Consider the following 27,637-nt stretch of genomic DNA (forward strand, 5'->3'; position numbering starts at 1 on the left):
CTATGACTAAATATACTGACAATTTCGTCAACAAATAAAAACTAGACTAAAATGTTAGTGAGGGACTAGTGGAGAAGAGATCCAGTAGAACTAATAGATACTGTAAGTCATCATGGGTGCGCGCGGGTGCTCACACAAATAGTGTGAGCTTGTAAATCGGCTATTTCCGCCATGCAGCTAAGTGAAAATCATTTTGATGCCAGCACGGACCGCCAAATGAGTCTGTTCAAAATTACAATGAACGTTTTTAACACTTTTCTTTTTTTTCTTTCTCCTTTTTCTTTTTTTTTGTTAAATTTAACTTATTTAAAACTGCCTCATTTAACTCATTTCTGACAACAGTGTAGACATTCCCCAGAATGTTTTTATCTCTCTTCTTACTACTATACTTAGGTCTGTGAGTACCTGCATGACTATACATCTATATTTATTTTTTCTCTTCTTTTCATATACAGAGACAGGGTGCAGGGTTAAAAAAAAAAGAGGGATATAATTGTTCATGCATATATGCACCTGTCCCTTTGTAACCTTAACCCATTAAGACCTGGAACTGTGTCATTTTTAGATTTGAGCTAAAAAGCATTATTTTACACTTTGGGCTATTTTTGAAAAATCGTGAAAATGTGTGCAAATCTTTGAATATACATATTTTTAAAGCGAACATTTTTAACTCAAATCTTTGCTTCTGGGGGGTCCCTGGAACAAAATATTTTTATGGTCGTCCGCGGCCAAATACATGTAATTTTGGGGGTCCTTGACATGAAAAAGATTGAGCACCACTGATATAGAAACATACGTTTTTCAGAAAACTGTTGAGATTTAGGAGACATGTAGAATCTGCTTCAGGTCTCAATGGGTTAAATTGAATTCCCTCATAAAAATATATTTAAAAAAAAATGTACAATGAACTGCATGCATTTACACATAACTGTCACTTCCCTAGCAAAACCAATAAGAAGCCCTCATGTTGTCTCTCTCACAGGGAGCAGTCCCAGAGCAGCTATTTCTACCAGGAGGGCCAACAAGGAGGAGGCGCTGGGTCCGGCCACGGGCATTACGACAGGCTGAGAGGCCGGGTCCCTCACCTCCCCATAGACCAGTATTCAAACTCCAGCTTCGCGTCGGAGCCGGACGCCGCTCACCCCGGCGGGAGCTACGGCCGAGGAGGAGACTACCTTTCATCCGACGACCTGCAAGGAGGCGACAACGACGCTCCTCCGGCCGCGGGGAGGTACGACGCCGGCTCGGGCCACAAGAGGCCCACCCTGGGCCAGGCCTACGCCTGCCAGAGCTCCCCCACTCAGCCCCACGCTCCGGAGAACAAGCACCCGTTCCCCAAAGAACATCATCATCATCATCCCGCTCCGGAGCGAGACGCGGACCCCGGCCTCAGGCAGGGTCTGAGGAGCTGGAGGATAAACTCCTACCTCAGCGCCTACGAGGACGATCAGCTGGAGGAAGGCCTGGTGCAGCCCATGGGACCCCCCGACGCCTTTGACGAACCCCAACCGTCTTCTAAGCACCCTGATGCCTCCGGCGCGCCGCGCTTTGGCACCCGGGAGCAACAAGACGTTCCCTCCAAACCTCTGCCGGCCATCCTGAGACCACGCTACGGGAAGCCGGTCCTGCCCGACAAAGACTCGTCGAACGCTCGAACCACCAAGTGGGACGGGACGACGGCGACTTCCTCGGGTGCCGACTTCAAGTCGTCCATCCTGGAGAAAGAGAGGCAAGAGCGGGAAAGGGAATGGGACCGAGGAGGAGGAGGAGGATCGAGGGAGACGGGTCTGGACGCGGACTTTAACAAGGAGGCGCCGGAGCACTCGCTCGCCAAGCACGATTCCTTCCGCACGCGCATCAACCCGCTCCTGCAGCGGAGCTCCCGCCTGCGCTCCTCGCTCATCTTCTCCTCCTCCAAGGTGGAGACGCACAGCGGCGGCCTGGGTCTGAAGACGGCCACGGAGGAGGACGAGGAGCTGGACCCGCTCCGCACCTCCACCATCGTGGCGCAGATCCTGGAGAAGAGGAGGTCCATGTCCCGCGAGCCGTTCGAGTGGAAGAAGAAGGCCGAGGAGATGGAGAAGGAGAGGACGAAAGAGAGGGAGTTGGAGAGAGATAAAGAGAGAGATAAAGTGCGGAGAGCGTCGCTGAGGGAAGAGAGCGAACCGAAAGAGGAACCTCCCAAACCCAGCAGGGAGGTGTGGTCCCCGCCGAGCGGGGAGACCACCAGCGCGTCTTCGGAACCACAACAACCCTCGTCTCTGAACATGAACGACCCCGCCAGTCGACTGCAGTATTTCAAAGAGCTGGCGGCCAAGAGGAAAGCGTCCAGGATGGAGACGGAGACGTTGTCGCTGAAAGCCACGACGGAACCGGCTGAAAAAAAGGCCGACGTTTATGACAACAAGCCTCTTATAATAAAACCCCCGACGACCAAGATCCCGTCCGTGTCCGTCACCCACCCACCACCGGAGCCTGAACCCAAGAAGCCGGACGCCGCCGCCGCGTCCAAGCTGCCGCCGCCGCCGGCGGAGCTTAACCGCAGGCCTTCGCTGAGCGCGGCGGCCAAGCCCCCCGCCGTGTTCACCAAGCCGGCGCTCATACAGCTGAAGCCGGCGGAGTCCGCTTCGTCCAGGAAAGAGGAGAACGCGTCGGAGGTCCCGAAGAAAGAGTCCATAATCAGCTTCAAGTCCCTGAAGCCGCTCCCTTCGCCTAAGATCTTCAAGAGGGATCCGCTGAAGCTCAAAGGGCTGGGCACCCGACGCTCCTGTGGCGAGGAGATCCTGACGGCGGACGCCACGGACGCGGAGAAGAGCGAGATGAAGAAGGGCCGCTCTCACAGCTCCTCCAGCATGACGCGCACCGAGTCCAAGGACGGCCTTCTTCAGGGGGGGAAGAACACGGGCTCCAACACCTCCATCAACACGCTGGGCGTGGAGGGGAAGGGCGAGGGCAAGCCGCTGGACTTCCTCAAGAAACAGACGCAGCGCCTGAAGGGCTTCCTGGGGCCCAAGGACAAGAAATCCGCAACAACCGGCGCCGCCGGAGACGACAAGACCATGAGCACCGTGCGGGAGATCGCCGAGGATTCGGGCAGAACGGCCAGAGACGCGGCAGCCGCCGTCGCGACGCCCGCGACGACGACGGGCCCGTCTCGGTACCAGAGCGGCGGCTCGGTTCTGTTCAGCAGCAACCTGAGGGACGACACCAAGGTCATCCTGGGACAGATCTCCGCCAACAGCCAGAAGAACCGGCTGGAGCGAGAGGAGGCGGGACTCGGAGGGGAGCGGGACGGCGGCGGCGACGTGGAGAAGGCGCTGGAGAGGCAGAACTCCCTGAAGAAGAACCGCTTCCTGAGGCCCCAGGCCAACCCCCAGGAGAGAGAGGGCCTGCTGAAGAGGATAGAGAGCATGAGGAAGGAGAAGAAGGTCTACAGCCGCTTTGAGGTACGTTAAGGTAGCGTTCAGTATCTGTATCACTTCACTTAACCCATTTAGACCGGGAAAGCGGCTGTGTGTCATTTTAAGATTTCTTTGGCTATTAAAAAATAGCAGACATACAAGCTCATACCGAGTGCCGCTATGAGCTTGTAGATCTGCTATTTTTGGGGGGAAAAACGTGAAAATGTGTGCAAATCTTTGAATATATATATACATTTTAACTCAAATCTTTGCTTCTGGGGGTCCCTGGAACACAATATTTTGAGATGGGGGGGGGGGGGGGTCCGCGGACAAATACAAATACAAATTCCTTGACGTGAAAAAAGTTTGAGAATCACTGATAAAGTAACACATTTTTTTCCAAAAAACTGTTAGACATTTGTAGAATCAGCCAAATTGCACATATTTTCACGATTTTTCTAAATATAGCAGATATACAAGCTCGTAGCTTGAGCTACGAGCTTGTATATCTGCTATATTTCAACAGCCCAAGAAATCTAAAATGAGAGAGATGCGTTCCTGTATTGAATGGGTTAAGGGGTGATGTTTGCAAATGACATGAACCACGTTGATTTCAATATAAAAAGCAACGTTTCACATAGAAAAGACAAATGCACTGTGTCCACTATATCAATTATTGGCCTATAAGTAGCAGTGTAGCTGCTGGAAAATTATCTCTAAGCTGCTTTCTGATCCCACCATCATAACAGAAATAACACAGTGTTAAAGGACAACTTTGGTTTTTTTACAACCAAGGTTTATATTTTAGCTTGTAATTAAAGTAAATAAATGATGAGTGTAATTTTTTTTTCATTTACTGCTTTCTATAGTTTTAGCATTTTTTGCGATATTTTTTACAGTGGGCGGGGGCATTCTGTCCGGTGGCTAAATATGCCTTTTTTACACAATAAAAAAGGTCCGGCTGTCTGAGATGGCTAGATGTGAGTTATTGGGGGCTAGAAGAGCTACTGTAAATAATAATAAAGAAAACGCCGGGTTAATGTGTTAAAAAAATACATATTTAGCCACCGGACAGAATGCCCCCGCCCACTGTGAAAACACTGTAAAAAAGATTGTGAAAATTGCTAAAACTATAGAAAGCAGTAAAAAAAAATAATTTAACACTCATCTTTTATTTACTTTAATTACAATCTAAAACATAAACATTGGTTGTAAAAAACCAAAGTTGTCCTTTAACAGATGTCACGTTAAATGTCATAAACGGCTCTTATACGTACAATACATTTTGATCAGAAACAGCATAAACATGTAATTGCTTTACACACACACACACACACACACGCACGCACGCACGCACGCACGCAAGTTTAGTGCAGTTCTAGTTAATGACAACCATATGGTGAGGTTTTGCCCTTGTTTACCGGCTACAATAAGTATCCAGTAAATGAGAATAACTATCTATACCCGTGGATTAAAGTTCTCAGTCTCACACAACTGATGCCAGTCATTTGCATTCCACAGAGGCCTTCCAAGGAATCATGTCGTGCACCGAAAATAGCCCAGATGTACAAGCTCACAACGCGTCGCAGACGCGTTGTGAGCTTGTAGATCTAGGCTATTTTCGGTTATTAGGTATTTTAAGATGAATGAGTAATTGAAGTGTTCAAACTAGCGATAGAATAGATTAGATTAAAGATAGTTTGAATTGGTCAAACTAGCTATAGAATGCATGTTTCGAAGCATCTTCCAACAAAAAATAACCTAATAATGGTGATGTTTCATAAAAGCAAAGGGATCAATCTGCGATTCCTTCAACCGGATTGAAGAACATGGGATTCGAAAAATATGAGCAACACGTCATAATTCTACATTAAATTATTGTGCTAATTGTTTAGGAAACACTCAGTTTTCACAAATAATCACAGAATGAGACTTGGCCATACAAAATGTCGTGAGATTCTATTTCGCTTTAACCCATTAAGACCGGGAACGCATCTGTGTCATCATTTAGATTTCTTTGGCTATTCAAAAACGGGTGCAAATCTTGGAATATATATGATGTTTTTTAAAGCGAACATTTGCAACTAAATTCTTTGCTTCTGAGGATTCTACAAATGTCTTCTAAATCCTAACAGTTTCTTTTTCTTTTTTCAAAACGTGTGTTGCTATAATATCAGTGGTTCTCAAACTTTTTTCATGTCAAGGACCGACCAAAATTGTCCGTGGACCCCCATCTCAAAATATTTTGTTCCAGGGACCCCTGCAGAAGCAAAGATTTGAGTTACAAATGTTATATATTATTCAAAGAGTTGCACACATTTTCAAGATTTTTCAAAAAAAACAAGCTCATTGTACAGCACTCGGTGCCACGCTATGAGCTTGTAGATCTGCTATTTTTGAATAGCCATGGAAATCTTAAAATGACACATGCGTTCCCAGATTGGGTCAGTGAGGGGGGGGGGGTGTTGGTGGGCACATGGTGTCAGATCTTGCCACACTCACTCGTTATCCTTTGTTTTGTCGTTCTCTCAACAGATGGGGAATAGCCTGGGATAACCCAAGACTGGAGGAGAAGGGACCGTTTGCCAGAGGAATGATCAAAAGAAAACGCCCATTCCTCCCTACGTGCCAACAACAGACTAACTGTAACCTCTGAACGGCTGAACCAACGCTTGCAGCCTTCCTGGAGTCTTATTTTTCCACACAAAGTACCGTCACTTGAAAATAATGACACGACTTATAACGAAAAACGCTGCGAAAAAAAACATTCTGAACACATTCTGATGGGGATGTGATGGAGTGAGTGAGTGCACTGTGTTAACCTGCTGTGTGCCAAGCCCTGGTACTACTATAACTATACTGCTAGAGAGAATGTACAATACAGTCATATTATCATATCAACGGAGTGAAGAAGAGGAGTGAATCTGACTTCTTGTCTTCGGCTGCGTGGGGTTAACGTTTCATCGACCAGCAAACGGAAGGCCAATTCTCACCGATATAACGTTACGTCTGTATGGATCTGCATGCTAAAGGAGTAGTTCACCCAAAAAATGACTTATTTTCTATCAATTACACACCCCATGAAGCATGGAATTCATGGAGTTTTTGTCGCATCCCTAAACCAATAATTTGATGACTGGCGGAAAGATGCTAATGTCTCCGGTAGGAGACACAAAGACTCTCCTTTGAGTCTCCATGAATTCAATGCTTCATGGGGTGTGTAATTGATAGAAAATAAGTTTTTTTTTTGGGTGAACTACTCCTTTAAGTGAATGAGTTAGACAGGAAAAAAAATAACTTACCGATGTGTGTCTTAAGGGTGATTTATACGTAGTTGTACGTCGGTGCACCGAGAACAGCTGATCTACAAGCTCACAATGCATTGCTGCTCAACACGCTGTGAGCTTATAGATCGGCTATTATCCGCCCACAAACTACGTATAGAGGAAATCAACCTTTACAGTCAACAAACAAGTCTGTACATAACCTGCACATCACATGCCTTAGTACTGGTGCTGTGTGTGTGTGTGTGTGTGTGTGTGTATGTGCGTGTGTATGTGTGCGTGTGTGCGCGTCTCCGAGAGTCTGTGGAAACTTGCGTAGAAGTTGGTCATGTTGAAAATATGCCTCTACTGTGGGCTCTCCCGCTGTGCCAACGGTTCGGTTTCGCCACGGGGCTCTCACCAAAACGCAGCAGCACTATTATTAAGTTGGCTCACAACCAGAGAGAGAGCAGAGAAAGGCCGCTGGCTGTGGAAGAGAAAGGAGGAAAAAAAATCATGAAAGGAGGAAATATGAGAAATATAAGTCTGAAAATGAAAGGGGGAAGAGGGGAAATGGAAAGGAAAAGAAAGGCAGATGAGAGAAAGGAGGCTACCGTAGATTTTAGAATTCTCAAAGTTTAGTGTCCAAACCCCATCAGTACTTTTTTTCTTTTTTTAGGCAGCAGCGATAACGTTTTTCTTTTTGCCCCGACGAAGATCCAAGTATAGGATCAAAAACGTTGTCACTGCTAAAACCCTTGTGTGGCGCATGGAGGAGAAAGTTGCGTAGGGCGAGGTAGAGCGTTGTGGTTGAGCCTGTGATGAACTTTTACCCGTGGCGTGTTAGTTAAGGTGCGGTCCCGTCTTCACAGGATTGAGTATGCAAAACAAACACTCATATCTTTTTCAGGGAGGGGCTAAAAAAAAAAAAAAAAAAAGCCTGCTGAGGCACAAGGAGCAAAAGAGAACGAACTGAAAATCATGAGCACTGCACATTATCTTAACAAACAAAAAAACATCTGGCCTTATACATTACTGTTGAATTTGAGGACAGATTTATCTCTACAAAGAGGTGCACCCCCCCCATCCCCGCTTTCCCTTCCTGACACATGTTAACATAATTCTGTCACATTGTCACTGCATGGCCTTGGCAGGATATAGGAAGTGAAAGGAAAGGACGCGGTGCATCACAGAACTGGAACAGGGCCATATAGTTACCTCCTTACATAATATATTATAAGTGGCTGAAATGGGACCAACACCCAGAGCAGGATTGTTAACCCGTCTGTAAACACCATTAACCCATTAAGACCGGGAACGCATATATATATATGTCATTTTAAGATTTATTTGGCTATTCGCGCTATGAGCTTGTACTGTAGATCTGCTAGTTTTGATTTTTTTTGTTTTTCACATCGAGTAAAATTGATACAAATCTTTGCCGATCTGTGCTTCTGGGGGGGGGGGGTCCCTGCAACAACATATTTTGAGATGGGGGTCCGCGGCCAAATACATATCATTTTGGGTGGTCCTTGACATGGACAAGGTTGGATTACCATTGATATAGCAACATACTGTTGCTATATCAATGGTAACATGGTAAACATTTTTAGATTATGTATTTGGCCGCGGACCCCCTTGTCAAAATGTTGTTCCAGGGACCCCCTCCCTCCTCCCAGAAGCAAAGATTTGAGCTAAAAAAATGTCGCTTTAAAAAAACGATATAGTCAAAGATTTGCACACATTTTCACGATTTTTCAAAAATAGCAGATCTGCAAGCTCATAGCTATGAGCTTGTATATCTGCTATTTTTGAATAGCCTAAAGAAACCTTAAAATGCCACACAGATGCAGTCCCCGGTCTTAATGGGTTAAACACCAAAGACTTTACAGCTCCATGGTACAACGCCAAACCGAGCACTAAAACACTAGCCTGGGTATCAAACTATTTCCACATTGTGTGTGTTCTCGTTCATCTTTAATGTTGTTAATGACTGTGCTGTACATTGAGGTTTTAAATGGTCCATGTGTGTGTGTGTGTGTGTGTGTGTATACTTTAGGGATAAATAAAGGGATTATATTGTACATATTTATATAAATAAAGTGCTGGAGCAGGACATTAAACCTAAACAGGTAAGCGATCAGCCCTGCCTCCTAGTGGTGTTAATCTGCAATGACCATGTCAGTATGTGTAGTATTGGCAGTAAAAAATAAAATAAGCGAGACACCGTTTTAAAGGTCATTTTTAAACGGTTACATTGTTGTCTTTTCAAACATTGGACTGTATTGGATTCTATGACATCATGCTGTAATGAGAACAAACCAAAAAAAAAAAGTGTCTTACATTAAATCTTTATCGAATCAACGGTGGTTGTGTTGACCGGCTGTGTGTGTGTGTGTGTGTGTATGTGTGTGTGTGTGTGTGTGTGTGTGTGTGTGTGTGTGTGTTGTGTGTGTGTGTGCGTGCGTGCGTGCGTGCGTGCGTGCGTGCGTGCGTGCGTGCGTGCGTGCGTGCGTGCGTGCGTGCGTGTGTGTGTGTTTTGTGCGCACAGTGACTGTGTGAATCCAATGTATCATATAATGAATAACTTCATTAACCAATGTATTATCATTTATTTATCGTCCGATTTAGACTCACAACAAACTCACGTGAACATCCTTATATAAATATAGTGAAGAAAGAACTGTATTGAATCTGTTTAAGCTATCGAACAAAACCATTAACCAAATGTAAATATCCATGGATACACCAGTAAGTAAAAAAACATACTTATGTTATCTATGTTAACAGAACCAGGGGTTAATGTGGATACGGACTAACTTATGCTGTAGCGTTCCAGAACAAATGGAACAATCAACAATAATAGAAAACAAAACAGTCTAAGAGTTATACTCTATAATTCACTGAACAGGCAAAGTGTAAATGAGTTTTATCTCTATCCCTCCTGAGTCTCTGCTGTTTTCTGGCTCTTCGCCATCTCCAGCTCTTTGACCAGGCGGCACAGCTGAGCCATCTTCAGCTGTTCTGTTACACAGATATGAAACAAGCAGACAAGCAAGAGATATAAAGCACACCAGGGTTTCTGAAGGAGGAAAATAAACGACTCGGAGGTGAAGAACTCCACAGCATGAAGCAGAGTCATGTTCCCTCTCTGACGAGAACTAGATGTTTTGTCGCTGTCCAGCCAAAACCTCGTACTGTACGTCCTAAACCCTTACTTTTCAGGTACCAGGGAAAGAAATTAACCAGTGTTCCAAGCAGTGTTGATTTCGTCGACTAAAACTATGACGAAAAATGTTCATCGACTACCTTTTTTCACTGACGAAAACTAAATAAAAACTAAGCTATGATGACTAAAACTAAGACTAAATGTATGGACAATTTCGTCAACAAATACAAACTAGACTAAAATGTTAGTGAGGGACGAGTGGAGAAGAGATCCAGTAAAACTAAAAGACAACTCATTTTATGTTTGGTTGCACTCGGGTGTTGCGCTCTGAAAATAGCAGATCTACAAGCTCACAATGCGTCGCGCTGCGACGCATTGTGAGCTTGTAGATCTGCTATTTTCAGCATGCAACCAAGTGTAAAATCAGCCATTAAGAACGCCATCAAGGCACCGCCAAAACACATTTTAGTCGACTAAATCAACTGTAGATTTAGTCGACTAAAACAAAATCCACAGACAGACTTAACTTTCAACACGGCGTCCCTATTTCGGGCATGTCCTTATGCGAGAAAATGTTTAAAAATATATTACAATTATTTCCTGAAATAATAGTTTTGTGCAACACTGTCATGAGACATATAATAGGGCAGGGTTCTTCAATGTTTCTCAGGCTGAGGACCCCTTAGCTGAGAGAGAGATGAAGCTCCACTACCAGGGGTCATCATCGCCATGCTGGCTTGTGGTGGACATTTTTTTCTTTTTTTTTTACCACGGACATACAAATTGAACGGACAATAATGTTACCAGAAACACATAAAGAGCTAACCCTGAATGACCATAACAGGTCTGTAACTCTGAGAGTGTACAAATGGAACCAAATGGACCCGTAAGGGTCCATTTGGTTCCCATTTGTACACTCTCAGAGTTATGGGGGTCCTTGAAAATAAAACGCTTGAGAACCACTAGTACTAGTGGACTCCTAATAGTGCCATAGTGATAAAGTAAATCAGTGTTGTTACATATTCTGAGGAAGACCTGGAGACTGACGTTAAATAATTGGGTCTTATGATCAAAATGAGAACTTTATAATGTTGTAATAATGTAAAAAAATATAAATCTAACATTTACCACGGACAAGGACAGGTCTTGCCATGGACACCACATATTGTATGACATTGAGCACCGAGGTCTGACGTAATTTACACATCCTAGGTTTGTCTACCTGGTTTGCGGCTTTCCACCCCCATTCTGAATCCCCATAGACGTATTTAATACCGTGTCAAATAAGAACTGTGTTCCAAAAATAAATAAAAGACCCCGGCGGTTTGACTCTTATGGATATGAAGTATCAACTGACGGTGAGAAAACAATAATGTTACTTCCGCCGAATTAGTTCCATTTTTGCCTGTATCAAATATAAGTGACTGACTATCATAAACGATACAGAACCTCCTCCCTGACAATATCGCCGAGACAGTTTGTTTATTTTTGGACCAAAATTCTTATATGAGACGATTCTATGATGACCCAATGTTATTCTCCATAGAGAAATTACTTTACGAACCTGGGGATGAACGAGTGACGTCAGGACTTCTGTACTCTATTGTGTTGCAGATTCAACTTTTTCATAGATAGCTTCATAGATTTGTTTGGCAGCACTATATCACCAGTGTATATTGGATTCATGTTAATGTGTATTTTCAGACATTTAACCACTTAAACCCTCATTACTTACTTAGTAAACTTGACCTTTCTCTCTGTACTTGGTCTGCACTTTTTTCCCTAAACACCAAACCTCTTCCCCCAAAAATAGCCGATCTACAAGCTCACACCGCCTCACAACGCGTGTTAAGCTTGTAGATCTGCTATCTTTGGTTCTCCTCAGAATAGGGATGCTAGGGTTCAAGTGGTTAATGTAAAAGAAAAATAAATCCTATCACGCAAAGATTTGGCGGACTCCCTGTAGTAACTCTGAGGACCCCCTAGGGGTCCCGGACCCCCTGTCGAAGACCCCTGAAATAGGGCATTAAAGTATGGTAGGGGCCATAACAAAGATGAAACATGGAAGGTTTCAGCTCGACAGCCATGATTTGTGAATGACAAATACACAAAGTACATGTGTGAATGCAGTGGTGGAAAAAGTACTCACATTTGTTACTTAAGTAAAAGTATCAATACTGCAATATAGATATACTCTGTTACAAGTAAAAGTCCGGAATTCTAAATTGTCTTGAGTAAAAGCACAAAAGTATTGGTATCAAAATGTACTTGAAGTACAAAAGTAAAAGTACTCATAATGCAGAATGTCCCATTTCACAAGTTTTCAAATGTATAGAAATCTTTTGAAAATAGCAGATCTACAAGCTCACAATGCGTCGCATCGCGACGCATTGTGAGCTTGTAGATCTGCTATTTTCAAATGGCCGAAATGTACATAGGGCTGAAGTGGTTAATGCATGTTTTGTAATAATAATCTAAATCTACAAAGTAACTAAAGTTTTCAAATAATTGTAGTGGAGTAAAAGTACAATATTTGCCTCTGAGATGTAGTGGAAATACTCCAGTAAAGTAAAAGTACCTCAAAATTGTACTTAACTACAGTACTTGAGTAAATGTACTTTACACCACTGTGTGAATGTGTGTGCGTCTACAGGACGGTGCTGGTTTACCTGCTGCCAGCAGCTGACTTTTGGTGTTCTCGGCGCTCTCTACCTCAGCAGGGAGGTTCTGAGGCATCTGGACAGAGAGGGAGGGAACGCAGGAACATGTGATCAAACACAGGGCTCACATACACTATCTGCTGCTACTTCCGGGGATGATCAAAGACAGACAGAACATTTTGTCCCAAAATGCACGTTTGCTGTATCTGATAGTGGAGTTAGTGGTTCTCAAATATTCTCATTTCAAGGACCCCCATGATGGAAGTACAATTCACAATACAAGGTCCTCTAAACTGTACCGCTCATAAAAGCACAATGGCTTATTTAACATGAGATCCCCACGCACTCAAATCATGATGACATTTTAAGAAAACAGACAAATATACACTGCTATGCAGAACGTCATACAATCAGTTTACAGGTTACTAATCTCTCAAGAACAGATTCTGCACTAGGTCGCTGTTTTTCCTTTTCGGTTGTACTCTGGGTTCCGAGATTGACAGGTTACTGGTATGAAAAACAATGTATATGTACACCGTTGGTTCTCAAAGTGGGGTCCGGGGACCCCCAGGGGTACTTGAGGGGGTTCCAGGGGGTCCCCAGCTAAATGATGGACAGGAACCAAATGGACCCTTATGGGTCTGTAACTCTGAGAGTGTACAAATGAAACCAAATGGACCCGTTAGGGTCCATTTGGTTTCATTTGTACACTCTCAGAGTTAGATTAACATTGATTTTACAATATGAATTGGGGTCCCAGAGATAGAAATGCCATTAAATGGGGGTCTGTAGCCCTAATGCATGTCAAACTGGGGGTCCTTGAAATTAAAATGGTTGAGAATCACTGCTATAGAGCCGTAAAAATCTTCTCTTATGGGGGTCCCTGGCATATCTTTTCAAATGGGGGTACACGGGCTAATAAGTGTCAATTTGGGGGTCCTTGACATGAAAAAGTTTGAGAACCACTGATGTACACTACACGGTTCGGGGAGGGGGGGAGCATGAGAAAGAGTTCATTCCCTTGTTTGTGCCAAATCTGGGTTGAACATGATCAGTGGAGCTGCCTCTGGTAATATGACAGACCTGTAAGGGTCCATTTTGGAACCCCTTCAGGGGACCCTAAGTGTCCCCGGACCCCACTTTGAGAGCCACTGTATAGAAACTTACAAAGGCAGACTGCAGATTCTTGTGCTGCTCTATCAGCTGATGAAGCTGATTTTCAAACTTCATCCTGAGAAACAAAGTAAATGCATACAATGTTTTGCTTTAAAAAACACAAGGTATCATTTTTTTTGCTCATCTTTGACGTTTTGCTTCATTTTAATCATTGTTCTTTAATTGAACAGTTACTGTTGCTTCCTGTGTTTGAGCTTGAATCCCTGGATCTGACACTTGTACTGTTCCAACAGCTCCTCAGTGCCCTTGTTGTGCTGCAGCAGCCTATGTCACACACACACACACACACACACACACACACACACACACACACACACACACACACACACACACACACACACACACACACACACACACACACACACACACACACACACACACACACACACACACACACACACACAAGCTATCTAAATTACATTTTAACCTTGTGGTCAAGAAACAAAACAAGCCAAGGAAACAAAACACATAAGTCTGCATGGGTGTTAGAACTAACTTGTTCTTCATATTATTCTTTGATTCTGTATAAATAATGTGTTTCTAGGTCTCTATGTCTCTTACAATGCAGGCCGTGTTATGATATTGGATACACACCACACACCACACAATGGTACACAATAATCTACATCATATATGGGTGAAGGCCTGAAACTATGGCAAACTGATCTTAGTGTTAGCATGTTGAGCTACTGCCATCTAGTGTTACAATGAGGTAGGGCAGCAACGAAGTGGATAAAGTCGAGGTGGTTTGTGAGTAATGATGATGATCACACACTGAAGCAAAACCAACTCATCAGTGAAGATCCACATGTCATAGTTGACAATGTCGTCGAACTAAACTAGTGGTTCTCAAAGTACGGTCCAGGGACCCCCAGGGTTCCTGGGGGGGGGGGGGGGGGGGGGGTTAGTCATATTTTAGCCATCTGAAATGTTTTACTGTTAGTCTAGTTTTAGTTTAAATATCATAAGATTATGGTTGACTAAATCTAAATCTACATTTGATTTAGTCGACTAAAATGTGTTCTGGCGGTGCCTTGATGGCATCGTAATGGCTGATTTTACACTTGGTTGCATGCTGAAAATAGCTGATCTACTTGTAGATCTGCTATTTTCAGAGCACGACACCCGGGCGCAAACCAAACATAAAATGACTGGTCTTTTAGTTCTACTGATTCTCTTCTCCACTAGTCCCTCACCGACTGTCTAGTTTTTATTTGTTGACGAAATTGTCAGCTTTAGTCATCATAGCTTAGTTTTTACTTCGTTTTTATTGAGTTTTTGTCAATGAAACCAACACTTCTAAATGTACAATGTAGGCATTTAGCAGACGCTCTTATCCTGAGCGACTTACAGTAAGCAAGGTAAACGCACAGAATGCAGAGACAGTATACTGTAGTGCCTCATTTAACTAGGATCACATGTCAACCAAGAAGTTAGCATCAGTCTAAAACAATATACTATCAAATGAATAACTATAGGATAGTATACCAGGTAGACAATGAACGTAGCATCTACTTAATAACATGCTATCTAAATGACATTTTTAACATTGTGGTCAAGAAAAAAAGCAAAAACAAAACAAGCCTACGTACTGTTACATGGACCTTACGGGTCCATTTGGTTTTATGTGTTCTCAGAGAGAGGGTTATGGGGGTAAGAAACCACTGAACTAGACCAGGGGTCTTCAACAGGGGGTCCGGGACCCCTAGGGGGTCCTCAGAGCTACTATAGGGGATCCGCCAAATCTTTGTGTGATAGGATTTCGTTTTTTTTACATTAACCACTTGAATTCCTTTTCTGAGGGGAACATTAGCCGAAAATAGCAGATCTACAAGCTCTCCCTGCTTCATCTCTCTCTCAGCTAGGGGGTCCTTGGCCTGAAAACGTTGAAGGCCCCTGAACTAGACAGTTTTCAGAGCTCTCTCACCTGGCAGACTCTTGCTCAACCTCTTCACATTGGTACTGCAGCACCCTGCAAGACTCTTAAACACAACAGCACACACACATATTTTACTGTACATTCATATTTCCAGCAACTACTAAAAGTGCACATAATTCAGCAAGACCATAGTGCAAGACAGTCGACAAAATACCCAACTCTGAACTGTCATTACGGCTAATAGCATTAAAGTGTCATCTAGAAAGAATGAGTAAGGGATAATTATTCTGTCTGTATTCCAATTACTGAATGTTTAAACCACTTGTAACGATAGCAGGTTTAGGTGGTATAGGGTAAATGGCTAGTCACCCAATAACCCCTACATCAGCATGCCAACTAGAGCACAAAAACTATGCCTAACCCTCACCTTAATCTCACAGAAACTATGCCTAACCCTGACCTTAATCTCACAGAAACTATGCCTAACCCTGACCTTAATCTCACAGAAACTATGCCTAAACCTAACCTTAATCTCACAGAAACTATGCCAAACCCTAACCTTAATCACACAAAAACTATGCCAAACCCTGACCTTAATCTCACAGAAACTATGCCTAACCCTGACCTTAATCACACAAAAACTATGCCAAACCCTAACCTTAATCTCACAGAAACTATGCCTAACCCTGACCTTAATCTCACAGAAACTATGCCAAACCCTAACCTTAATCACACAAAAACTATGCCTAACCCTGACCTTAATCTCACATAAACTATGACTAACCCTGACCTTAATCTCACAAAAACTATGCCTAAATTTAACCTTAAAACCACGCCCACCTGGGCGAAACACTGCGGGGAAAAGAGAGAGTCCGCTAGGCACCCTGACTCTGTTTGACCAGAACAGAACACATCCTTAACACATCCATTAATATCATTAGTAACACCTGTGAAGGAAGTAAGGAAGAGGCCACATTTCTTTCCAATATGGCTGCTGTGGTGTTATTATATCACCACCTTAAATGGCTTTAACATGTGCCTCCAACAACTAATTATCCAATAAATCTAACTAGCCAAACTATCCGCTCCGAACAAAACCTATTAAATTGTGAGGTGCCATTTATTGTTTGTTTTCTGTTTTCTTGTGATTAAATGAAACATTTAGAGTTTCTGTTCTCGTAAATTAAGCACAGTTTGAACGAGTTCAATTGTTTCGCTTATGGTGTGACTCGATATGCATTTTTTACTTAAGTAAAAGTATCAATACCACAATTGAGTAAAAGTACAAAAGTATTGGCATCAAAATATACTTAAAGTACCAAAAGTAAAAGCACTCATTATGCAGAATGTCCCATTTCACAAGTTCAATATGTATACACATCTTTTGAAAATGGCAGATCTACAAGCTCACAATGTGTTGAATCGCGACGCGTTGTGAGCTTGTAGATCTGCTATTTTCAAATAGCCGAAGTTTATATAGCGCTTAAGTGGTTAATGTAGGTTTTGTAATAATAATAAAAATCTATTAAGTAACTTGTAACTAAAGTTTTCAAACAATTGTAGTGGAGTAAAAGTACAATATTTGCCTCTGAGATGTAGTGGAGTAGAAGTAAAAGTATTGTAAAGTAAAGATACCTCAAATTTGTACTTAAGTACAGTACTTGAGTAAATGTACTTAGTTACTTTACATAGTCAATATGGCATTAGTATGTATGTATTAGTATGTATTAATATTCATGATGAGACAGATTATTTCTCTACCTTCTTTGTCTTTTTGGATTCCATCCAGTTGGAAAGCTTCAACTTGCACTGCAACACAAAAATAACATCATCAACATCATCAACAACAACAATAATCATTGTCATCATCATCATCATCATCATCATCATCATCAGGGCTTTGTAAGGATACACAAGAATGAATAATATTCACTAATTATTGTGTCTCTTACAAGTTTCTAGTTCCTCCTGCAGAGAGTCCAAGGTGGAACTGGACACCTTGACGGCTTCTTCCACAGACCTTTTAGCTGTTATAAGAGAGACATGTAAAAACAACATTAGTCTTATGGAATGTTCTTGTAAAGACATGATCAGAATACTTTGAGTAGATCTGCTAACTTGTACCAAATACTAACATTCATCAATAGTATATTAAAATCACATTCATAATGTACTATTACAAAAATAATTGAAGAGAGAGTTCATTATACAAAGGAATGGAATACAGTACATGCCTTAAAATGAATCAATCTGGCAGAGAGTTGCGGTACTCTACAAGTCAAAGAACAACCATTACCTCTTAAAACACAATCATCATGTTCTGAAGCCTCATTTCTGATGTATTAGTTAAGGATGTACTACACTGACAATACCTTAAAAGCGGGGTGGTCAGATCTCTTATGTTTAGGGAATGGTTGTCTAGGTCATGGTGGTAAATTCACCTGATTATTTCTTTACACATGTATGTATGAGAAAAGTTTCAAAAACTATCCAATGTACAACCATGACTGAGACAACACTAACCGAACCTCATAACAGTTCTGACGACTGTCCTACTGTGTCGCCTGTGTCGACATCCTTACCTGTTACTTCAGAAATGAAATTTCAGAACATGATGAATGGGAATCTATGAGATAATGATTATCATCTCTGACTTGTAGAGGGCTGCAACTCTCTGCCAGATCCATTCTGATTTCTGTGATCTATGTCAAAACCATAGTGGCAAATAATTTACTTTTTATAATTCCTGGATCTGGATGTTCGACTGCTGCCTACTGTTTGACCTCTGACTGTCAGAATGTGATCTTCATTTTATGATGGCTTAACAGATATCTATCTCTGCATTAAAATAGGCATATTATTGTGACGCAAGTATTGTGAAACTTTACACAGTGTGGAAATTATAGGGGTTTAATAGCAATATACTTAAATGATGTAGGTCACGCATCATTTAAGTATATATTTTCATAATTCAAACCCAATACATATCTCTACTAAACATCCTTATATGAAATTAATCAAATAAAAGAAGAATGATGGTTTCACAATACCTGCATTATATATTAGTATGACTATCTTAATGCGGTGTATGAAAGCAACACATTTCGGTGGCTTGACAGCATTCTAACAACGTTGATTGAACCAAATGTTAATAAAGATCAGTAGTTGGCTTATCTTTCAAGCATCAAATTAACGACTTAATGTCAAAGCACAACATTACAAACACAATGAGGTTTTGATCAAGGATTTCAGAAATCAGAAAGGATCTTGAGGAGAGTTGCAATTCTCTACAAGTCAGAGATAATAATCATTATCTCATAGACGCTCATTCATCATGTTCTGAAACTCCATTTCTGAAGTAACAGGTAAGGATGTACCTCACTGACAATACCTGCATTCTGGGGGTCAGATGTCTTATGTTCAGGGAATGGTTGTCTGGGTCATGGTGGTAATTAATTCACCCGTTTATAACTCATACGCACACATCATTTAAGTATATATTTTCCTATTTCAAACCAATACACGTTTCTATTAAACATCATTATAAGAAATTGGTCAAGTAAAAGAAGAAAAAACCCCAATATATAATGGGTAAAGATGTTTTCGCTAGTAGACCTCTATCATTTACACACACTGTGTAAAGTTTCACAACAGTAATACTTGTATCACATTGATATGCCTATTCTAACGCAGTGTGATATGTGTCTCTTTTTTTGCCATCGTGAAATGAAGTCACAAAATATGTAACTTCACCACATTCTGACAATGTTTAACCCATTAAGACCTGGAACTCATCTGTGTCACTTTTTGATTTGAGCTAAAAAGCATTATTTTACACTTTTGGCTATTTTTTAAAAATCGTGAAAATGTGTGAAAATCTTTGAATATATATACTGTTTTAAAGCATTTTTTTAACTTGAATCTTTGCTTCGGGGGGGTCCCTGGAACAAAATATTGCAAGATGGGCATCGGTGGCCAAATACATGTCATTTTGGGGTCCTTGACATGAAAAAGTTTGAGAACCACTGACATTGAAACATACGTTTTTTTCAGAATACAGTTGGGATTTAGAAGACATTTGTAGAATCTGCCTCAGATTGCGTTAATAAACCAAGACACAAACAGAGATGGACAAAAGGTCTACCTCTGTCCACTAATACCATCATCTACAGACTCATTAATCAACGCAAATAAAAAGTGATTTCAACAATGATTTCAGAAATCAGAATGGATCTTGCAGAGGGTTGCAGTCCTCGACAAGTCAGAGATAATAATCATTATCTCATAAATCCTCATTCATCATATTCTGAAACTTCATTTCTGAAGTAACAGGTAAGGATGTACCTCACTGACAATACCTTCCTAATGAAGGCGTCAGATCTCTTATGTTCAGGGAATGGTTGTCTAGGTCGTGGTGGTAAATTCACCTGATTATTACTCATGTATATTATGCACACATATATTTTCCTATTTCAAACCAACACATGTTTCTATTAAACATGATTAAAATAAACTGGTAGAGTAAAAGAAGAAAAAACAATACCTTTTAATGGCTAAAGATATTTTCTGTATTAAACCCCAATCATTTCACAGTGTGTAAAGTTTCACAATAGTAATACTTACATCACATTAATATGTCTGTTTTAATGCAGTATGATATTTATCTTTTTAGCCATCATAAAGATATGAGTTCAGATATCAGAACAGGTCTTGCAGAGAACTGTATCCTCCACAAACTGGAGATAATAATCTTTATCTCATAGACTTATCATTCATCATTTTCTGAACCTTAGAATCTGCAGTAAGAGGTTAGACTGTACCTCAGTGTCACTACCACTACCTTGGTAAGTGTGGGGTCAGATCTCTTATGTTCAGGGAATAGTTCTCTAGTTCATGGTGGTAAATCACTAGCCTGGCATTGGCCAGACTGATAACGTGGATTCACTCTCACGTTCCTCCCCGGTATCAGTCCGGACTTCGGCCCATGGGGAGCGAGTATGAGAAATCAGAAAATGATTTTGATGATTTTCACTGTTGTATGGACCAGTGTAGATTTTGACAGCACATTTCTATTTAGTTTTAGTCATATTTTAGTCATCTGAAATGTTTTAGTTTTTGTCTGGTTTTAGTCGACTAATTATCATAAGATTTTAGTCGACTAAATCTACATTTGATTTAGTCGACTAAAATGTATTTTGGCGGTGCCTTGATGGCTTCGTAATGGCTGATTTTACACTTGGTTGCATGCTGAAAATAGCCGATCTACAAGCTCACATCTGCTATTTTCAGAGCGCAACACCCATGCTCAAACAAACATAAAATGACTTGTCTTTTAGTTCTACTGGATTTCTTCTCCACTCGTCGTCCCTCACTAACATTTCAGTCTAGATTTTATTTGTTGACGAAATTGTCAATATATTTAGTTTTAGTCATCATAGCTTTTATTTAGTTTTATTTAGACCCCCATCTGAAAATATTTTGTTCCAGGGACCCCCCCCCAGAAGCAAAGATATGAGTTATAAATGTTTTCTTTAAATAGATATATATTCAAAGACTTGCACAACTTTTAAAATAAATAGCAGCTCTACAAGCTCACAGGCGTCACAGCCCATGCTATGAACTTGTATATCTGCCATTTTAGAATAGCTAAAGAAATCTTTAAATGACAAAAACACATTACTGGTCTTAGTAGATTAAACTCATTAATCAATGAGTTCAGAAATCAGAATGGATCTTGCAGAGGGTTGCAGTCCTCTACAAGTCAGAGATAATAATCATTATGATCTCATATTGTCCCATTCATCATGTTCTGAAACTTCATCTCTGAAGTAACAGGTAAGGATGTACCTCACTGACAATACCTTTCTTACGGGCGTCAGATCTCTTATGTTCAGGGAATGGTTGTCTAGGTCATGGTGGTAAATTCACCTGATTATTACTCATGTATATGCATACATCATGTAAGTATATATTTTCCTCCACCAATACACGTTTCTATTAAACACCATTATAAGAAATTGGTAAAGTAAAAGAGGAAAAAACTATACATATATTTGTCTCAGACCAAGGACCACGATGAAAATAAGTCGCAAGACTTTTCTGTGTCTGTATCCTTGACGTTTCTTGTGTTTTTCTCCTGTATAACTCTAATCAAATCAAATCAAATCAAATATACCTTATGATAGCTGAAAGATACTTTCTCTATTAAACCCGTATAATTTCACAGTGTGTAAAGTTTCACAGTAGTAATACTTGCATCACATTAATGTCTGTTTTAATGCAGTGTGATATTTGTCTTTTTAGCCATTGTAAAAAAGTCACATTTTGTGACTTGGAACACATTCTTCTGACAATGTTGATTTATCCAAACAGTATTCCTATACCTCAAACACGCACTAAATCCATGCTTTTACATAATAAAACACTATTATTTCAGTCTACGCTCTCAATATGAGTTCAGAAATCAGAATGGATCTTGCAGAGGGTTGCAGTCCTCTACAAGTCAGAGATAATAATCATTAACTCATGAACTCCCATTCATCATGCTCTGAAACTTCATCTTTGAAGTAACAGGTAAGGATGTACCTCACTGACAATACCTTTCCTTCTGAGGGTCAGACCTCTTATGTTCAGGGAATGGTTGTCTAGGTCATGGGTTCCCAAACTTTTCAGGCCGTGACCTCCAAAAGAATCATATTTGAACAGGGGACCCCCCACCCCGCATATTTGAACAGGGGACCCCCTCACCCTGACAAGCACTTGGCATTGTAGGAGTTGAGCCATTACATTTAGTTTGACGTGGTTCCACAGATAAATATTGTGAAAAAATAGCCGATCTACAAGCTCACAACGCCTCGCGCTGCGAGGCGTTGTGAGCTTGTAGATCGGCTATTTTCACATTTTTCCCCCTCTTTCCTAGGTAAAATTTGACAATTTGGCTAATGTTTGACATTTTTTGGATTTTTGAGCAAACATTTGTAATTCAAATCTTTGCTTCTGGGGGATTCTACAAATGTATTTTTGAAAAAAAGTATGTTGCTATAATATCAGTGGTTCTCAAACTCTTTCATGTCAACGATATGTATTTGGCCATGGACCCCCATCTGAAAATATTTTGTTCCAGGGACTGCCCAGAAGCAAAGATATGAGTTACTGTATAAATGTGTGCTTTAAAATATATTTAAATTATATTCAAAGACTTGCTCAACTTTTCAAATAGATAGCCACTCTACAAACTCACAGCCCATGATATGAGCTTGTATATCTGCTATTTTGAAAAGGCAAAGAAATATTTAAATGACAGAGACACATTACTGGTCTTACTGGATTAAACTCATTTATCAATGATTTCAGAAATCAGAATGGATCTTGCAGAGGGTTGCAGTCCTTCACAAGTCAGAGATATTAATCATTATCTCATGAATCCTCATTCATCATGTTCTGAAACTTCATCTCTGAAGTAACAGGTAAGGATGTACCTCACTGACAATAACTTTCTTACAGGCGTCAGATCTCTTATGTTCAGGGAATGGTTGTCTAGGTCATGGTGATAAATTCAACTGATTATTACTCATGTATATGCATACATCATGTAAGTATATATTTTCCTCCACCAATACACGTTTATATTAAACACCATTATAAGAAATTGGTAAAGTAAAAGAGGTCAAAACTATACCTTATAATGGCTAAAAGATATTTTCTCTATTAAACCCGTATAATTTCAGTGTGTAAAGTTTCACAGTAGTAATACTTGCATCACATTAATGTCTGTTTTAATGCAGTGTGATATTTGTCTTTATAGCCATCATAAAAAAAGTTACATTTTATGACGAACACAGTCTTCTGACAATGTTGATTGATCCAAATGCAAACAGTATTCCTATACCTCACACAAGCACCAACTCTGTGCTTTTACTTATAAACACATAATTAAACACTACATTAAAAACATTTTCAGTTTATGTTCTCGATATGAGTTCAGAAATCAGAATGGATCTTGCAGAGGGTTGCAGTCCTCAACAGGTCAGAGATAATAATCATTAACTCATGAATCCCCATTCATCATGTTCTGAAACTTCATTTCTGAAGTAACAGGTAAGGATGTACCTCACTGACAATACCTTTGCTTCTGAGGGTCAGATCTCTTATGTTCAGGGAATGGTTGTCTAGGTCATGGGTTCCCAAACTTTTCAGGCTGTGACCTCCAAAAGAATCACATTTGAACAGGGGACCCCCCACCCTGACAAGCACTTGGCATTGTATGAGTTGAGCCATTACATTTAGTTTGACGTGGTTCCACAGATAAATATTGTGAAAATAGCCGATCTGCGCGAGGCGTTGTGAGCTTGTAGATCGGCTATTTTCACTTTTTTTTTCCTCTTTCCTTGGTAAAATTTGACAATTTGGCTAATGTTTGACCATTTTTGGATTTTTGAGCGAACATTTGTAATTCAAATCTTTGCTTCTGGGGGATTCTACAAATGTCTTTTTGAAAAAACGTATGTTGCTATAATATCAGTGGTTCTCAAACTCTTTCATGTCAACGATATGTATTTGGCCATGGACCCCCATCTGAAAATATTTTGTTCCAGGGACTGCCCAGAAGCAAAGATATGAGTTACCGTATAAATGTGTGCTTTAAAATATATTTATATTCAAAGACTTGCTCAACTTTTCAAATAAATAGCAGCTCTACAAACTCACAGCCCATGCTATGAACTTGTATATCTGCCATTTTAGAATAGCTAAAGAAATCTTTAAATGACAGAAACACGTTACTGGTCTTAGTGGATTAAACACATTTATCAATGATTTCAGAAATCAGAATGGATCTTGCAGAGGGTTGCAATCCTCTACAAGTCAGAGATAATAATCATCATCTCATTGAGCCTCATTCATCATATTCTGAAACTTCATTTCTGAAGTAACAGGTAAGGATGTACCTCACTGACAATACCTTCGTTATGGGCGTCAGATCTCTAATGTTCAGGGAATGGTTGTCTAGGTCATGGTGGTAAATTCACCTGATTATTACTCATGTATATGCATACATCAATGTAAGTATATATTTTCCTACACCAATACACGTTTCTATTAAACATCATTATAAGAAATTGGTAAAGTAAAAGAGGAAAAAACTATACATATATTTTTCTCAGACCAAGGACCACAATGAAAATAAGTCGCAAGAATTTTCTGTGTCTGTATCCTTGACGTTTCTATGATGAACATGATGTAACATGTGTTTTTCTCCTGTATAGCGTCTAATCAAATCAAATCAAATCAAATATACCTTATGATGGCTAAAAGATATTTCCTCTATTAAACCTCTATAATTTCAGCGTGTAAAGTTTCACAGTAGTAATACTTGCATCACATTAATGTCTGTTTTAATGCAGTGTGATATTTGTCTTTATAGCCATCGTAAAAAAGTTACATTTTGTGACTTGGAACACATTCTTCTGACAATGTTGATTTATCCAAATGCAAACAGTATTCCTATACCTCAAACAAGCACCAACTCCATGCTTTTACTTATAAACACGTAATAAAACAATATTAAAAAAAAAAATCAGTCTACGCTCTCAACATGAGTTCAGAAATCAGAATGGATCTTGCAGAGGGTTGCAGTCCTCTACAAGTCAGAGATAATAATCATTAACTCATGAATCCCCATTCATCATGCTCTGAAACTTCATCTCTGAAGTAACAGGTAAGGATGTACCTCACTGATAATACCTTTCCTTCTGAGGGTCAGACCTCTTATGTTCAGGGAATGGTTGTCTAGGTCATGGGTTCCCAAACTTTTCAGGCCGTGACCTCCAAAATAATCATATTTGAACAGGGGACCCCCCACCCCGCATATTTGAACAGGGGACCCCCTCACCCTGACAAGCACTTGGCATTGTAGGAGTTGAGCCATTACATTTAGTTTGACGTGGTTCCACAGATAAATATTGTGAAAAAATAGCCGGTCTACTGAGCTTGTAGCCCGGCTATTTTCACATTTTTTTCCCCTCTTTCCTAGGTAAAATTTGACAATTTGGCTAATGTTTGACCATATTTGGAGTTCTGGAGTTGCACCACCTCTCACTTAGTTCGAACTAAGCCTTACCCTGGGGGTTCTGACCACCAGTTTGGTAACCCTACGTCTTTCATTCACACAGAACCAGCATGGCTTTTCATCTTAAGAATTCGTATTTTTAACAATAATTTCAGGAGTCAGAAAGGATCTTGTAGAGGATTGAAGTCCTCCACAAGTCAGAGATTAATAATCATTATTATCTCACAAATTCCATTCATCATGCTCCATAACTTCCTCATGAAGTCATAGGTAAAGAGGTACGTCCACCAACTGATTTGTAAATTAGGGGTCAGATATGTTATGTTCAGGGAATGGTTGGAAAATGGTCAATTATCTAACTGCTAACACTGAGATCAACAGCAGGTGGCAGCAAATCCTTGAAGCACCAGTGGTGTAAAGTAACTAAGTACATTTACTCAAGTACTGTACTTAAGAACAATTTTGAGGTCTTTTTTACTTTACAGAAGTATTTCCAATTTCAGTACCTTTCCTTCTACTCCACTACATCTCAGAGGCAAATGTTTTACTTTTGCTCCACTGCAATTATTTGAAAGCTTTTGTCACTTATAGTTACTTTGTAGATTTTGATTGTTATTACAAAACATACATTAACCACTTCAGCCCTATACATATTTCGGCCATTTGAAAATAGCAGATCTACAAGCTCACAATGCGTAGATCTGGTATCTTCAAAAGATTTTTATACATTTGAAAACTTGTGATATGGGACATTCTGCATACTGAGTACTTCCTACTTTTGCTACTTTAAGTACATTTTGATATCAATACCTTTGTACTTTCACTCAAATACTTTTTTATTTTCTGTAATGTTTTTCAACATCACAACAGTATTATTCTTTTACCATCACTGAAACATTCCATAAATTTATATCATAACAAATATATTATATTTTTTTAACATGTATTTCAGAAATCAGAATGGATCCTGAAGAGGGTTGCAGTCCTCAACAGGTCGGAGATAATAATCATTATCTCATGAATCCCCATTCATCATGTTCTGAAACTTCATTTCTGAAGTAACAGGTAAGGATGTACCTCACTGACAATACCACTCCATGGTCCTCTGAACTGTAATGAGGTTCAGTGACTGTTGTCTCAGTCATGGTTGGACATAAAGATACTTTTATCACTTATTTCCATTACATAAATGTCGTTACAACTAAGTTACATCAACATGTAATATTAAAACAAGTTTAACTTTACGTTACCGTTATATTGGTATTTATGCAAGACTCCCAGAATGCTTTGCGAGAACATTAGCATATCGTCAGAGAGTCAAGTCAAGTCTGTGCCACAAGATGTCGCTGTTTTACAAAAACACTATTATTGGTGTGACTTTTCATTGGCGTTCATATTACATAAACTAAAATGTTTCTCTTGATCTCAGTATTCTATAAAAAAAAACACACTCTCATTCGTGTGCGACAGTAACATTAAAGCACTTTGTATCTTTAGAAAAGCCATTTTAAAGGCGTTTGTTCACTTTGTTGTCGTCTTTTCATTAAACACGACACCGCTACCACACAGACATGTGCGACCTATTGAAGTGTGTGACTCCGGGCGTTGCTGTTTTTGCAAAAGGAACAAACGACCGAATCTTTTCCCAAGGCCCGCCATCCTCCCACCTTTATTAACTATAAAGCATTAATTTGCAACGTCTTCACGGTGAGAATAAGACGAAATCACAACACGGTCACAGGATTCGATGAGTCACACATTGCGGTGTAACACCCTAGAAAGAGCGGGCCGCCAATCCCAGATTACAACAGAATACCTATATGCAGTGGTGGAATAAAGTATATGTTTTACTTGAGTAAATACTTAGTTAACTTTGCACTGTACCTACCCTGCTGAAGCGTTCTCAGTTTGTGTGTCAGTTGGTCAATTTTAGGCTCCTCCATGTTTCCATCTCCTGTAGGCAGAGGTGGAAAGTAATTAAGTACATTTACTTGTATTGTAGTTAAGTACATTTTGATACAAA

General features: G+C 40.3%; 2 protein-coding genes across 3 annotated transcripts in view; one reads left to right on the forward strand and one right to left on the reverse strand.

The window, feature by feature from the left end:
• Positions 1 to 8,141, forward strand: part of fam83hb (family with sequence similarity 83 member Hb) — a 37,890-nt gene extending 29,749 nt beyond the window's left edge. The window contains exons 7-8 of one of the 2 annotated variants that reach the window (XM_084081131.1): positions 983 to 3,456; positions 5,937 to 8,141. In XM_084081131.1, the coding sequence (XP_083937257.1) occupies positions 983 to 3,455 (2,473 nt within the window). In that variant the 3' untranslated portion in view covers position 3,456; positions 5,937 to 8,141. The remainder of the gene's footprint in view (positions 1 to 982; positions 3,457 to 5,936) is intronic. The other variant, XM_084081130.1, reaches the window with a different exon arrangement.
• A 1,458-nt stretch (positions 8,142 to 9,599) lies between these two features.
• Positions 9,600 to 27,566, reverse strand: LOC311061229 (synaptonemal complex central element protein 1; the record flags this gene model as incomplete). The annotated part of the gene is made up of 8 exons (XM_084079783.1): positions 27,503 to 27,566; positions 17,501 to 17,575; positions 17,310 to 17,357; positions 15,597 to 15,651; positions 13,844 to 13,933; positions 13,661 to 13,724; positions 12,503 to 12,569; positions 9,600 to 9,688 (listed from the first exon to the last, which is right to left on the reverse strand). The coding sequence occupies exons 1-8, from the start codon at positions 27,555 to 27,557 to the stop codon at positions 9,600 to 9,602; spliced, it is 543 nt and encodes a 180-aa protein (XP_083935909.1). The 5' UTR covers positions 27,558 to 27,566.
• Between the last annotated feature and the right edge of the window lie 71 nt (positions 27,567 to 27,637).

The sequence above is a fragment of the Gymnoscopelus microlampas genome (genome assembly GCF_963454915.1).
Source record: "Gymnoscopelus microlampas genome assembly, chromosome: 15".
NCBI lineage: Eukaryota > Metazoa > Chordata > Actinopteri > Myctophiformes > Myctophidae > Gymnoscopelus > Gymnoscopelus microlampas.